The following is a 15,721-nucleotide window of genomic DNA, read 5'->3' on the forward strand; positions in this document are numbered from 1 at the left end:
AAAGTGAAAAAGGTTCTAATACCCATCAGTAATTTGTATTTGTGGAGTCGTAGAATGGTTACAGCACAGAAGGGAGCAATTTGGCCTGTCATGTCTGCCCTGACTCTCCGTAGGAGCAATTCACCTCCATGCCACTCCCCTGCATTTTTCCCTGTGCAGCCCTGCAAATCTTTCCTTTACAGATGACGTTCAGATTTTCTTCTGAATAACTTGATTGACTCTGTCTCCACCACACACTCGAGCAGTGCATTCAGGATCCTAACCACTCACTATGGGAAAAGATTTTTCTCGATGTAACTCTTTTGCTAGTTACCTTAAATCAATGCCGTCTGGTTCTTGATCTTTCCACCATTTGGAACCCTTTGATTTTGTACACGTCTATCAAATCTCTTCTCAACCTTCTCTTCTCCCAGAACAGTTCCAATTTCTCCCATCTTTCTACGTAGCTGAAGTTCCTCATCCCTGGAATCATCCTTGTGAACCTTTTCTGCATCCTCTCTAATGACTTTACATCCTCCCTGCAATTTGGTGCCCAGAACTGAATGCAAGATTCTAGCTGAGGCTGACCCAGTGTTCTAGAAGAGTTCAACATAACTTGCTTGCTTTTGTCTTTGTCCCTATTATTAAAAGCGTGGATGCTGTATGCTTTATTAATCGCTTCTTCAATCTGTCCTGTCTGTTTGTCCATTCCACTAACCTGTCTGTGTCCTTTTAAAATTCTACACTATGCTTCTCACAGTTTACAATCCTTCCAAGTTTTGTATCATCCGCAAATTTTGAAATTGTGCCGTGTACGTCAAAGCCTAGGTTGTTAATTTATATCAGTATGATGACACACACGCAATTGATATAAATATATATTTATTTTCTGTTTAAAAGAATGTTTAAAATCAGCTTTTTTCTGCACGCAGTTGGTGTGTCTGGAAAACATTTAGCTCAGATGCTGAGAGAACAGGATAATTACTCATTTTGCTATATAGTCTTTACTAGAGCTAATGGATTTTTGTTCATAGATGGCTATTTCCCCTGGGGTTTTGATTAAAGGAATGGAAGGTGGGTTTAGGTAGGCAGGATCTTGTGATGATGTGGTTAACAAAGAGAGCTGGGTCTGTAGCAGAGAAACAGCTTTTCGGTTCTGGCTGGGGATTGCTTGAAGGCTGAGGTTTTCTGCTAGCTGCTGAAGGTCATTCTCTCTCTCAAAGCTGCAAGACTGGCTACACTCATTATAGCAAGTATATTTATGGGTGCTAACTGTATTTAAAGTGGCATTTTGGCCCTAATTTTACCTGCACAGCCACCCAAGGCTCGTAAGATCATGCCGGGGGCCAATGGGGAATGCCGTTCTGCGAGCCTCACCCGCCCTGATTTTGGGGCAGCCGTGCTGATAAAATCAGGGTCTTTAAGTCTGTAAAAGAAATGTTGCTTATTTGGAACTGAAACAATGATAAGTTAGAAATTAAAATTGTTTCCTTTCATCTTTAAATATTGTTAACTGTTGATAGTTAAGCTGCTTCATTTGTTAGGGGTATAGTTAAACGATGTTATTAAATAAAGTTTGTTTTAGTTTGCTATAAAATATCCCTAATTTGTAAGTGGACTTACTCCTGGAATGAAGCATCCTATCCATTTATGCCAAAATAGAAAAGTTGATGGGGTCTAGTCTGACAAAAATAACTTGGGGTTCTGGTCCAGGACTCTAACAATCAGGAAACACTAGGGTGCTAACACTGACCCCTGGTAGATTCCAATATATACTTTCCTCCAATCCAAAAACAACTGTACACCACTCCCCTTTATTTCTTGCCACGCAGCCAATTTTGTATTGCTACTGTCCCTCTTACTCCTTACAGGAGCAGGAGTCGACCTTTTGGCCCCTTGAGCCTGCTTCGCCATTCGGTAAGATCATGGCTGATCTGATTCCATACCCTGTCAACTCCATCCATGTTCCTGTCAAAGGAGTCAATCTACTTCTGCCTTAAAAATATTCAATGATCCACTCTCCACCTCTCTCTGGGGACTAGATTCCAAGGACTAATAACCCTCAGAGAAGAAAATTATCCTCATCTCAGTCTTAAATGGGCAACCTTTATTTTTAAACACTGTCCCTGGTTCTAGTCTTTCCCACAAGGAGAGACATACTTTCAGCATCTGTCCTGTCAAGTGCCCTTGAGATCTTGCATGTTTCAATAAGAACACTCTCATTCTTCTAAACTCCATTGGACATAGGCCCAACCTGTTCAATCTTTCCTCCTAAGATAGCACCCTGAGCCGCCCCCCACCAGTCTTATTTACCACACTTAAGCATGCACTGTAGTCCTAATATAGGCTTTATTACTTTCTCCCTTTCTCTGAACTCTCTTATACCTTGCTATTTCCTACTCTCGTACTGTTTGGCTCTCCAAATTTTCTTTGCACTTTGGTATTCCTCTTTAGTATTACCTCCTGGATTGCACACTCCTGTCAAGTTAGTTTAAACATCACCAATAGCACTAGCAAATCACCCAGCAAGAAAATTAGGCTTGGCTCTGTTTAGGTGCAACCCACCTGCCTTGCACAGATGCCCCAGAATGAGAAATCATAGAAACCCTACGGTGCAGAAGGAGGCCATTCGGTCCATCGAGTCTGCACCGACCACAATCCCACCCAGGCCCTACCCCCACATATTTACCCGCTAATCCCTCTAACATACGCATCTCAGGACTCTAAGGGACAATTTTTAACCTGGCCAATCAACCTAACCCGCACATCTTTGGACTGTGGGAGGAAACCGGAGCACCCGGAGGAAACCCACGCAGACACGAGGAGAATGTGCAAACTCCACACAGACAGTGACCCAAGCTGGGAATCGAACCCAGGTCCCTGGAGCTGTGAAGCAGCAGTGTTAACCACTGTGCTACCGTGCCGCCCCATTGATCCCAATGTTGTAAGAAATTAAAACACTTTCCTGCGCCATCCATCCGGCTATGCATTAAACTAGTCTCGCCTCCAGTTTCTATACTCGCTTGCATGTGGTACTGAGAGTAATCAGAGATTACTACTTTTGAGATACTGCCTGTTAATTTCCTACCAAGCTCCCTAAAATCTAACTGCAGGACCTGATCTTTTTTCTATTGATGTCATTGGTACTGATGTGGATCACAATTTCTGGATGTTCACCCTTCCCCCACTCAGGGTGCTAAATTCACTAATATTAAGAAATATTAAGGGCATTTTAAAATTTACTGAGTCCATAGTAGGTCATTAAAAGTTGTTCAAAGTTGACATTTGTGGTTTCACTTTTAGAATAGATGCTGGAAAGAGCGTAGTAACATATAGCAACAGTGTCTGATGGGTTAATATGTAGACTTGAACTTTCCTGTTAATATTTCCTTTTGCATTTGTCTGTTGTTATTTGCTACTTATTCAAACACAATTGTTCTGAACATTGAATTGGTTGATTCTTAAATCGTATTGGATGCTTAAGAGTCTTCTGTCAAACTGAGAGTCCATCAGACTGTTTCAGTGAAGGGAGTACTATAGTTATGAGCCTTTCTCAAATAGATGCTGTAGTCTTACTGCAATTTATGAGATTTTCTCTGGAGGATGAAAAGGTAAAATGATAGCTCAAGTTATTCAGTGAATCGAATTGCAGACTATTATCAGCTGTCGGTGGGAAAACCTGCCTTATCTAATGGCTTATCTAAAACAGGATGTTTAGCTCTCCCTAATTTTTGTTCATCTTTAGGGCCGGATCCTTCGCGGAACGTACAGGTTTCATGCCATGATAACTACTTTTGAAATGATCCTGGGTGGTTGTCCAGAGCTGAATGTAATTGAGTGGCGATGTGTGATCATTGATGAAGCTCACAGACTGAAAAACAAAAATTGCAAGCTGCTGGAGGGATTGAAAATCATGAATCTGGTGCGTCACTCAAATTTGTGAAAAATATTGTATGGTTGATAACATGTTATTTTACAACAAAAACCCAAGTTTGGTCCTGCTGCAACAGATCGGGCAGCTTAATTTGTGGCTCTGATGTTTTTTAGTGGAATTATTTTGTATTGCCTTCTGCAAATCATTACTTTTAGTTATGAAATAATTGAATGTCCAATAGTGGATAAGTGGAATTTTAAAAGGACCCGTTTCGTTTATCTTGTAACTAGTACCCAAATTAAAAGCTTCAGTTAAAAGCTTCCAGCTCTTGAGAATTGTTTATAAACCCAACATCTTCCAGACAACAGATTATGCTCGCAAAAGGAACAAAATTAAATGTTTATATTTATCTTCCAATGATGTTGCTGCATGTTTTTTTCAGTAAGTTGGCCCTAAAGAGCCCTGCAGATTTATTCAATCTGCATTGACAACATGGCAGGATAGAGATTTTTGTTAAAAACGCATGATTAAAAACAAAAGAACCAAACTACTTTTTTAAAATTCCAATTCAATCAAATCAAGTCCAATTCAGAGTCTCAACAAGTTGAGACATTTCTGATCCAAGCTGACAAGACAGGGCCTCCACCCCTGCCTTGGGCCTGATCTACATGAGCCAAGCTGATTGGAGTAGGTGCAAGTCCTCCTCCTCCAAGGCTTGATCTCATTTGCATTTTAGCCAAAAGGCCGAGATGCCGCTTTTAAAAATTGCTTCAAATGAAGCTTAAACGTAACCTAATGACCTCAACCAAGCGCAGCATCCAAACCATACTTCACTTGATCTTAGCCAAAAGGCCGAGAACTTTGGCCAGGGCCATACTAGTGAAACAAAGTAAACACTATGATTGACATTGGAGGAGGTGACTCTGAGCTACCTCCCTGAGGAGGGATAGTATGGCTCCAACATGGGGAAGAGAGGAAGCTGAATTTTAATTTACTGACCTGTGACATCAAGAAAAAAAAGGATGAAAATGTACAAATATTTTTATTTCAATCAAGGAACACAAGGTGCTGCTGACAGGAACTCCTCTCCAGAACACGGTGGAGGAATTGTTTAGTTTGCTTCACTTCTTGGAACCTTTACGTTTCTCATCAGAAAGCACATTCATGCAGGAATTTGGAGACCTGAAGAGTGAAGCACAGGTACTTTAAACAATGCATCCAATAATTCTTGTATTGATTAAAGCTAATGGGCCAGATCAGTTAACTTTTGATGGTATGATACAGTCTTGTGATCAAAAGTAAAACCGGCAGTAAGTTTATGCGGAGCACTGGGGGAGTTTTTTTAAATGTCAATAAGCTTTACTGATTTGTTCTGATGGGTTATTGAAGTGAAATGTTATCTGCTTCTGTCTTCACAAATGTTGTCTGACCTGCATATTCATGTAAATTGAGTCTGTGTCTTTATAAGTTCTGTTTGTGAACAGAATTCCCACTCACCTGAAGAAGGGGCTTAGAGCCTCGAAAGCTTGTGTGGCTTTTGCTACCAAATAAACCTGTTGGACTTTAACCTGGTGTTGTTAAACTTCTTACTCTGCTGAGTATACCCAGCAATTTCTGTTTTTGTTTCGGGATTCCCACAGTATTTTGCTTTTGTTTCATGAATTGTCTGTTTATCATCATTTAATTGTGTATCATTGTGGCTATTATAGAACAGTAGTGCAATGGTTATTAAAGAGTAATACTGTGATTATCATGAACAAATGAATAATTGCCCAAATCTGTTTCTGCTTTTCTTTAAAAATAAGGGTAAAATAGAGCAGTGTTTCATTCTGCACTCTGAGGGTCCTGGTTACCATTTCACAGAGTCATAGAATCCCTACAGTGCAGAAGGAGGCCATTCAGCCCATCGAGCTCCCCACCCAATCCTTATCCCTGTAACCCCATGTATTTAACCTGCTACCTAAGGACACTAAGGACAATTTAGCATGGCCAATCCACCTAATCTGCACATCTTTGGACTGTGGGAGGAAATTGGAGCACCCGGAGGAAACCCACGCTGATGGGGAGAATGTGCAAACTCTGCACAGACAGTCACCCAAGGCCGGAATTGAATCTAGGTCCCTGGTGCTGTGAGGCAGCAGTGCTAATTACGCTTTAATACATTTTTAATCATAGGTTTAGAAAATACATTTTTTTTAGGGAAGGAAGATCAGGAATCGTATCCCTTCCAACATTTACCTTATCCAGATGAAAAGTATATTTTAAATAAGCAAGCTTTGTATTTTACATTAAAAGAGTCAATTTACTTGAACATGATTGACATTGCCAGTGATAGTGATTCAAAGATAAATTTATTTTCATGCAATCAAACTGAAGTTAATTCAATGGGGCAAGACAGTTGAAGCCTAAACACTTGATTCTTGAATTTTTTTTTAACAGTCTAGGAAATTAAATGGCCGTCTCTGAGCAGATTTTACACTGAATAAATCAGGTTTCACTTAAAGCCATATTGGAATATGATACTTATGGCAAATCAACAAAATCAGTGATATTCAAGGTGACAGGCAGTCCAACAGTGTCTGTGCTCCGTGTTTTACTCCTGAGTGGTTTGAAATTTATTATTTAAGGTGACCTTGGATGCAGTAAGTAGTAGATTGAGAAGAAGCCCGTTTTAAGCTCCTTTAAGCATTGGTGAATTTCAGTGGAATTGCTATTGTGCTGGAGTAGCAGAAAATTCAATTACAGATGTGTCTGAATGCAGTGGATGGTCACCAATTTGTGCCTGTCTGGATTGGTGATCACGCCAGGTCTTGCATCATAATGCAGGTAGTTCCATTCCTATTTTTTTAGTTGGACAACAGGACCTCGTAGCTGTAATCTTTGTGCACTGACAAGAGTCACCGTCATCTGTCACAGAGCACCAGACAAGGTAGCACTGCAGAGTGTGACCACTGCTCTCTACAGAACAATTATCAGAGCCCTTAGCACGAGCTGAATGTCCAGTGGAGGCTGATGTAAAAGAGAAAGCCACAAGTAGTGAGTTTAACTGCCCCTATTTGGGAGGGGCTACTTCTACATCTAACCCCTTCATAGTGTTGGGAAAAACATCGTGAAATGTATTGCAGTGAGATTTGACTTTCCATGTGTTTTTCGGTTGATGACAAAATAAACTTCCTGCGTAACTCAATCTGGTAGTGTTCCCAGACTAAGAGAGTATAGACAAGGCCACCACTGACCAAATGATCATGAATCATAGAATCCCTACAGTACAGAGGGAGGCCATTTGTCCCATCGAGTCTGTACTGACCACAATCCCACCCAAGTCCTATTCCCGTAACCCCATACATTTACTCTGCTAATCCCCCAACACTAAGGGGCAATTTAGAATAGCCAATCAACCTAACCTACTCATCTTTGGTATGCTGTAATGCATTATGAAGATGCTTTTTAAGGACTATATTCATCACAGGTGCTTGACAGCAATGTGAACAAAGAACAAAGGTGAAAATTACAGCACTGGAACAGGCCCTTCGACCCTCCAAGCCTGCACCAACCATGCTGCCCGACTTAACTAAAACCCCCTACCCTTCCGGGGACCATATCCCTCTATTCCCATCCTATTCATGTACTTGTCAAGACGCCGCTTAAAAGTCACTACCATATCCGCTTCCACTACCTCCCCCGGCAACGAGTTCCAGGCACCCACTACTCTGGGTAAAAAATCTGCCTCGTACATCTCCTTTAAATCTTGCCCCTGGCACCTTAAACCTATGCCCCCTAGAAATTGACTCTTCCACCCTGAGAAAAAAACTTCTGACTATCCAATCTGTCCATGCCTCTCATAATCTTGTAGACTTCTATCAGGTCTCCCCTCAACCTCCGTCGCTCCAGTGAGAACAAACCAAGTTTCTCCAACCTCTCCTCATAGCTAATGCCCTCCATACCAGGCAACATTCTGGTAAATCTTTTCTGTACCCTCTCCAAAGCCTCCATAATCTTCTGGTAGAGTGGCGACCAGAATTGAACACTATATTCCAAGTGCAGCCTAACTAAGGTTCTATAAAGCTGTAACATAACTTGCCAATTTTTAAACTCAATACCCCGGCCGATGAAGGCAAGCATGCCATATGCCTTCTTGACTATCTTCTCCACCTATATTGCCACTTTCAGTGACCTGTGTACCTGTACACCCAGATCCCTTTGCCTATCAATACTCTTAAGGGTTCTGCCATTTACTGTATATTTCCTATCTGTATTAGACCTTCCAAAATACATTATCTCACATTTGTCCGGATTAAAACTCTATCTGCCATCTCTCCACCCAAGTCTCCAACTGATCTATATCCTGCTGTATCCCCTGATCGATATCCTCTGATGGATACATCCTCTGATGAATGTGAGAAAAGATGTGTTAAATCAGGAAGCAATCTCGTAAATACTTAGTACAAATACAGTTCTATGGAATCACTATATTCATTCAGAGCATGCTATAGTATAAAGCTGCTGAGGCAATCCTTCTTCAGAGTTAAAAGCAAAAATTACTTCTGGAATCGGAAACAAAAACAGAAAATGCTGGAAAATCTCAGCAGGTCTGACATGTGGCTTTTTCAGAGTTGTCTGGTTTGCTTTACATTAAACCTTTTCCCCCTTCCCTTGCATCTTGGTTTGCCTTTCTAATATGCTTTAGATCTGTAATTCATTTTGTGTGTAAAATTTTTCTTTCGGTGTCTGATTTCAGTGTGGTGCAACTCTATTGTAAGCACTTATCCATCCCAGTCTGTGCTTGTAAACAAAGGCGATAACCTCATCATCATAACTGCGTGCATGGTTTCTTTAAGGTGCAAAAGCTGCAGGCGATATTAAAGCCCATGATGCTGCGGCGTCTGAAGGAGGATGTGGAAAAGAAGCTTGCTCCTAAAGAAGAAACTATTATTGAAGTAGAACTGACCAATATTCAGAAGAAATATTATCGTGCAATCCTGGAAAGAAACTTTGCCTTCCTATCCAAAGGAGCTGGTCAGGCAAATGTGCCTAACCTGGTAAACACCATGATGGAGCTCAGGAAATGCTGCAATCACCCATATCTTATTAAAGGTACACATCTGCCTACTTTCTGAAATGTTGCACTATTTTGTTCTCCCTCTGTCCTTGGCAGCAGTGGATTTTATTTTCGAACACTCTCCATCCTAACGGTAAAGAAATTTTCCTTTCAGGAACCTCAGGATGTCTGCCAAATTTTTATTTTCCAGAATCCAGGCCTGCTTTGAATCAGTTACTGCCAGTATCTTTTTTTCAATAACAGTAGAATTTCATTATTGGTGCTTCCCCTAGCACCCCCACCCCCAACAAATTTGGTCAAAGGCTTTGTCAGTCAGTTTATCATTTTGAAAGTGGATGAGACTGATGCACCCGATTCCTATCTATTTAATCTTTAAAACAACAATTAGTTGGATTATTAAGTTAAATTGTCAGTGATACAAAACGTTTTTTGTCTCAGAAAAAATAGAATAGATGAAAATTGCGTGACTCACCAATGCTTTTTCAACTCCTAAAAAACAGGGTTTTATAAGTGGCGGGGGCGTTGGGGAGGATAATAGTAGTCAGGCTTATGTAGATTTGAAATGCAGTACTCCATTTTTATTCTTGTTTGCAGTGAAGTCTACCTAACCTATTTAAATAATATGCATAGAACTTTAATGTATTTGTGCCTGTTTGTCACCACAATTTTTGCAGAGGCATAAAGAGTTCAAGCTATCAAATTAGCTTGATCAGCAATAGCTATATTTGCAATTTACAGCAGAACAGTTCTTTAAAAACAACATTCAGCTTGCTTTCCCAATTGTTTACGGTACCTGCATGCTAACCTTTTGTGTTCCATGTATGAGTACATTCAAGTCCCTCAGACTATTAACATTTACAGGTTTCATGCCTAAAAAAAACTGCTTTTCTATTATTACCAAAGTGAATGGTAATGCTTGCCCACATTATATTCCATCCCTATATCCCTATTTGCATAACTTGTCTTTTTGCAGTTTCTTTTTGTTCTCCTTGAAGCTTACATTCCCACCTCGCTTTGTATTGTCAAACATCAATGCATTATTATTGATCTTTTTGGCCATATCATTAATGTATAGATTGTTATAAAGCTGAGGCTCCAGCACTAATCCCTGCAGCATTCCATTAGTTACCAGCCTGCCAATTTGAAAGTGCTCCTTTCATACTTGCTCTGTTTTGTATCAGGTAATCAGCCCTCCACCCATGGTTGTAAATGTTGAACAATGCAAATTAGAACCACTTTCTCCAGAACTAATTTTGCATCAAGTGAAATCAACGATATCTTAGAAATTACTGCATTTAAATTTCTTTATTCTCTCTCTCCCAACTTTCTATTTTGTGAAAGTTAATACATTTATCTCCTGCAAATGTGATCGACAATAGCTAACCATATTCAATAGTATTTGTGAATTTTATGTGGAGAAGGGTTGCTGACTTGAGAACTGGCTTTTTGAACAAGTTGGATGTCAGTCTTGGGGCTTGGCTGATTAAAGCACTGATCCAGTCTATTGTAATGTAGTAGAATGAGGCTTCCTGATGTGTGTGAAACTTCACAGAGAGGAAAATGGATTTCAGAGAACAAATTAACATCCATTGCTTTCAGAGAGCCTTTTGTTGCCAAAGAAAACACTTCAATAGTTGCAGACAGCTAGATGTGGAATAAGCTAATTGTTTTGCCTGTTGTGTTCATTGGAATTCAATAAAGTATCAAATTGTCAATTATTTTATGTGGCACATTAAATGCATAACCATAGAAATGTTCCAGTAAGCTCAGACTTTGGTGATTTGGACTATTTTCCTATTTTCCTCAAGGCTCAAATTTGACTTCAACTTAAACACATTGTTTAATACAGTGAAGTTGTAATTCATATTTTTCTCAACAACTAGACTTCATTAGTTTTAATCTTCCCACAGTAATATGGTTGGCTTCTTGTATCCAAATTAAACCTCCTGTAATAGAATCTTAAGCTTTGTCCAAATTTGAAGTGGCAATATTTATTCAGCAACTATAATTTTGCATCTATATTGCTCATTGCACATAAGGGCAGTACAATAGCGCAGTGGTTAGCACTACTGCCTCACAGTGACAGAGACCAGGGTTCGATTCCTGGCTTGGGTCACTGTCTGTGTGGAGTCTGCACGTTCTCCCTATGTCTGCGTGGGTTTCCTCCCGGTGCTCCGGTTTCCTCCCACAGTCCAAAAGACGTGCAGGTTGACCATGCTAAATTATCCCTCAGTGTACCCAAACAGGCGCCAGAGTGTAGCGACTAGGGGGTTTTCACAATAACTTCATTGCAGTGTTTATGTAAGCCTATTTGTGACAATAAATAAGCTTGAAACTTATTCACTAGCTAGTCTCTAGTCCACCATGGTGAAATAAATATCCAGGTTGCCAGATGCTTTACTAAACTTTGGAGGGTAATTTAAATTCTGGCTGTTGACTAAGCAATGTTTGGATTAAAAGAAAATTGTTACTAATTCAATACAATGCCAATATTCATAAAACCGAGTTTGCCACTTTTAATTTTAAAAGCCAAGGACTTGAAAAGTGCTTGAGCCTTAATGTTTGTAAATACATTGCATGTGACATGCTGCATACATTCGCTTTTGAGGCATGGTTGCCTAAATGCCACACACAAATAAGCAAGTTTGCTTGACATTGTTTCTTAACAACGTAGAAATAGCAGTATGGAAAGACTCACTTACCCCATTATGTCAGTGCTGGCTGCTTTCCATCAAACCGGTGTGCTTACTCCAATGAAAATTAGGGATTTCTGTTTCAAGTTCCTGTTAATTGTGAATTCTCAAAATTTAGGAATTATTCCTCACTTCAGTATAAAATGATTTTGTTTGGTGTTTTAATGTGCTATCTTAGTCGTGTTGGTTGTATCCTTATAACCCTGTAGCCTACAAATAATAATGATGTTGCAGTTTAATATTTAAATATTGTATCTTTAGATGCCACTCTCTGTCATCCTTTGGCATCTGAACAATGGTGTTGGATCATTTAAGTAACATTGGTTTGTTTGAAGCAAAACTTTTATATCCCGGATGCAGATTATTTATCAAACAATGTGACCAAAGAATTATAGATCCAGGATGACGCATGTTCTCTTTGGTACTAGGTGCTGAAGAAAAGATTCTAGGAGAGTTCAGAGAGATGCACAATCCAGTTGCTCCAGTCTTTCATCTGCAAGCAATGATTCAGTCATCTGGTAAACTAGTCTTAATTGACAAGCTACTCCCAAAGATGAAAGCTGGTGGTCACAAAGTTCTTATCTTCTCCCAGATGGTGCGCTGCCTTGACATACTTGAGGACTATCTTATTCAAAAGAGGTACAGGTTATGATGTCCCAATCTCTCAAATTAAGAATTCACATTTTTTTGCATAACACTATAATGCTGTATTTTACATATTTTAAGCGCAAAGTTAAAATTTTTCCATGTAAAATTTCCTGTGCAAAAAACCTTGTTACTAGTTTCAGTTTTTGATCTCACCTCTGGCAGTATTTCCAGTATAGATTTCTTTTTCAACTGTCAGAATATAGTTACTAGCTCTGGCCACCAGATTGCTATATGTGTTGCTTTGCTGAATTTTCTTCCCATCAATGACATCTAATTTACAAAATAGCTTTCTCTACCAATTACCTGTGGACAATGTCGCAGGGATGTTATTGGCTAAGTTAAATCAAAGGATTTTGCATCAAAACTTATTCAAACACGCAACAGGTTGGTCTGATAAATATTGCATTTGATGCACTGGTGTTAATTGAACTGTTCAGTGCAAATTTAAATATTGCTAATCTTTATTTAGATAAAATATTTAAAATATTTTATTTTTGTAGTTGAGACAGTAAAGTGAGATTCCACCCTCCTGTTCAGATGAATGTTAAAGATGCCATGACACAAATTGGAAAGACCAGGAGTTCTCCCATTGTCTTGGCTAGCATTTATTCCTCAACCAGCACTACGAAAACCAATGAATTGGTCATTTAACTCATTGATGTTTGCAGGTCCTTGTCTACATAACAACTGTAACTACGCTTGCAAAGAAATATGTTGGCTGGAAGAATCTCAAGATGTGGACGATTTGATCTACTGTGCATTCCTGGCACTGTCCTGGAAGAACACCAGGATTTGGAAGTAGAATAGGTTGTGGAGTTAGTGATTAGAGTTTTGCTTCATTTAGACAAATTACACTGACTTCCCAATATTCAAATTTAATTGACATTAACGAGTATGATCACTGGTTTGTTTGTGTGTGAATTACAGCCCACTAATTTCCAGCAACATGAGTTGTTCTCGGTTTGTTTGCATATGCAGCATTGAGGTTTTTGTTTCACCCTCCATATTAGAGCAGTTAATATCTACAGTGAACTAGCAGGAGTTACACGGAGAGTTTAATAGATTGTAAGCCTGTTTCTGGAAGCATTGTAAGGAGTCTAACAACACCAGGTTAAAGTCCAACAGGTTTATTTGGTAGCAAACACCACTAGCTTTCGGAGCGCTGCTCCTTCGTCAGGTGAGTGGAAGTTCTGTTCACAAACAGGGCATATAAAGACACAAACTCAATTTACAGAATAATGAATAATGATTGGAATGCGAGTCTTTACAGGTAATCAAGTCTTAAAGGTACAGACAATGTGAGTGGAGAGAGCATTAGCACAGGTTAAAGAGATATGTATTGTCTCCAGACAGGACAGCCAGTGAGACTTTGCAAGTCCAGGCAAGTTGTGGGAGTTACAGATAGTGTGACATGAACTCAAGATCCCAGTTGAGGCCGTCCTCGTGTGCAGAACCTGGCTATCAGTCTCTGCTCAGCAATTCTGCGCTGTCGTGTGTTGTGAAGGCCGCCTTGGAGAATGCTTACCCGAATATCAGAGGTGCTAATGCTCTCTCCACTCACATTGTCTGTACCTTTAAGACTTGGTTAGCTGTAAAGACTCGCATTCCAATCATTATTCATTATTCTGTAAATTGAGTACAAATTGTGTCTTTATATGCCCTGTTTGTGAACAGAACTCCCACTCACCTGACGAAGGAGCAGCGCTCCGAAAGCTAGTGGCGTTTGCTACCAAATAAACCTGTTGGACTTTAACCTGGTGTTGTTAGACTCCTTACTGTGTTTACCCCAGTTCAACACTGGCATTTCCACATCTGGAAGCATTGTCAGGTGCAAAATTCAGTTCCTCACCTATTGCTGCAAACCACATTCTTATGCACTTTTTAAACTTTGGTGTTAAAAGTGCAAAGTAGCCTAGAAATTAGGCTGGCAAGATGTAACTAATGAAGTGCCACAGGGTCCTCAGGCCCCAACTATTTACAATCTATATTAATGACTTGGATGCCGGGGTAGTGGGTACCATAGCCAAATTTGCAGATGACAATAAAATAGGTGGGATTGTAAACTGCGAAAATGAAATAAGAAATGTACATATGGATGGGTTAAGTGAATGGGGTAAAATGTGGCAGATGGAGTTTAATGTGGATAAGTGTGAGGTTATCCATTTTTCTGGAAAAATGCAAAGGCAAGTTATTATTTTGTAGTGCTTCGGTGCAGAGGAATCTGGGTGTTCTCGTGCATGAATCGCAGAAAACGCGTATGCAGGTCCAGCAGGTAATAAGGAAGGCAAATGGAATTCTTGGCATTTATTGCTAAAGGAATATAAAACCAGTGAAGTGTTGTCAATATTGCTCAAAGCATTAGTGAGACCGCACTTAGAATATTGTGCACAGTTTTGGTCCCCTTACTTGAGGAGGGATGTGGTTGCATTGGAAGCAGTTCAGAGGAGGTTCACTAGATTGTTTCCAGAGATGAGGGGTTTGATTATGAAGAGAGATTGGGCAGTTTAGGCTGATACTCCTTGGAGTTTAGAAGAATGAGAGGAGATCTAATTGAGGTGTACAAGATAATAAGGGGATTGACAAAGTAGACATGGAGAGGATGTTTCCTCTTGTGGAGCAATCTCAAACAAGTTTCAGGATAAGGGGTAGCAGATTTAAAACAGAGAAATTACTTCTCTCAAAGGGTCGTGAGTCTGTGGAAGTCACTACAGTAAGAAGTCTCACAACATCAGGTTAAAGTCCAACAGGTTTATTTGGTAGCAAAAGTGGCTTTTGTTACCAAATAAACCTGTTGGACTTTAACTTGGTGTTGTGAGACTTCTTACTGTGTTTACCCCACTCCAACGCCGGCATCTCCACATCGAAGTCACTACCCCAGAGTGTGGTGTATACTCGGGTGGACATTCTTTTAATTAGTAAGGGTTTGAAGGGCTATGGTGAATGGGCAGGTAAGTGGCATTGAGGCCAAGATGAGATCAGCCATAATTGAATTATATGGTGGAGCAGGCTCAAGGGGCTGAATTGCCTACTCCTGCACCTAGTTCTTATGATAATTTTTATGAAATGACTTTGGGTGATAACGTATGAAAATATGGTACCTTCATTTGACATTTTGCATTTCACTAATTTAACGCAGAGCAGTAGCCTATTTATTTTATCCTGTTACGTCAGAGTAATATTTTAAATATTTTAACCCAGCTAGAAGTTTTGGCTTGAAAGCCAAAATTGTAATAAACTTCAAAATGCAGGAAAATGCACAAAAGAAAGGTCAAAAATCAACTTGCTTGAGAGGGAACATTCCTAGAAAATAAATTTCACAGATTCAGCACTCCATCGTCTTCAGTATTTTCTAAATCCATCATTGTTGTAAACTTACTTCTGTTTGTTACAAATCAATAGCATTAACGCGGACCAAATGTGTCATTGTGAAGGCAGTCCTATGCCTGGAACATTGAGTACAATCTAATA

At 39.8% G+C, this 15,721-nt stretch overlaps 1 protein-coding gene across 6 annotated transcripts in view; it reads left to right on the forward strand.

Annotated features, from left to right (window-relative positions):
- Nucleotides 1–15,721, forward strand: part of chd9 (chromodomain helicase DNA binding protein 9) — a 270,685-nt gene that overhangs the window by 191,349 nt on the left and 63,615 nt on the right. For all 6 annotated transcript variants that reach the window (XM_078210878.1, XM_078210880.1, XM_078210879.1 and 3 more), the window contains 4 exons: nucleotides 3,725–3,901; nucleotides 4,910–5,053; nucleotides 8,692–8,947; nucleotides 12,034–12,244. In XM_078210878.1, the coding sequence (XP_078067004.1) occupies nucleotides 3,725–3,901; nucleotides 4,910–5,053; nucleotides 8,692–8,947; nucleotides 12,034–12,244 (788 nt within the window). The remainder of the gene's footprint in view (nucleotides 1–3,724; nucleotides 3,902–4,909; nucleotides 5,054–8,691; nucleotides 8,948–12,033; nucleotides 12,245–15,721) is intronic.

This window comes from Mustelus asterias, chromosome 4 (assembly GCF_964213995.1).
Source record: "Mustelus asterias chromosome 4, sMusAst1.hap1.1, whole genome shotgun sequence".
NCBI classification, from domain to species: Eukaryota; Metazoa; Chordata; class Chondrichthyes; order Carcharhiniformes; family Triakidae; genus Mustelus; species Mustelus asterias.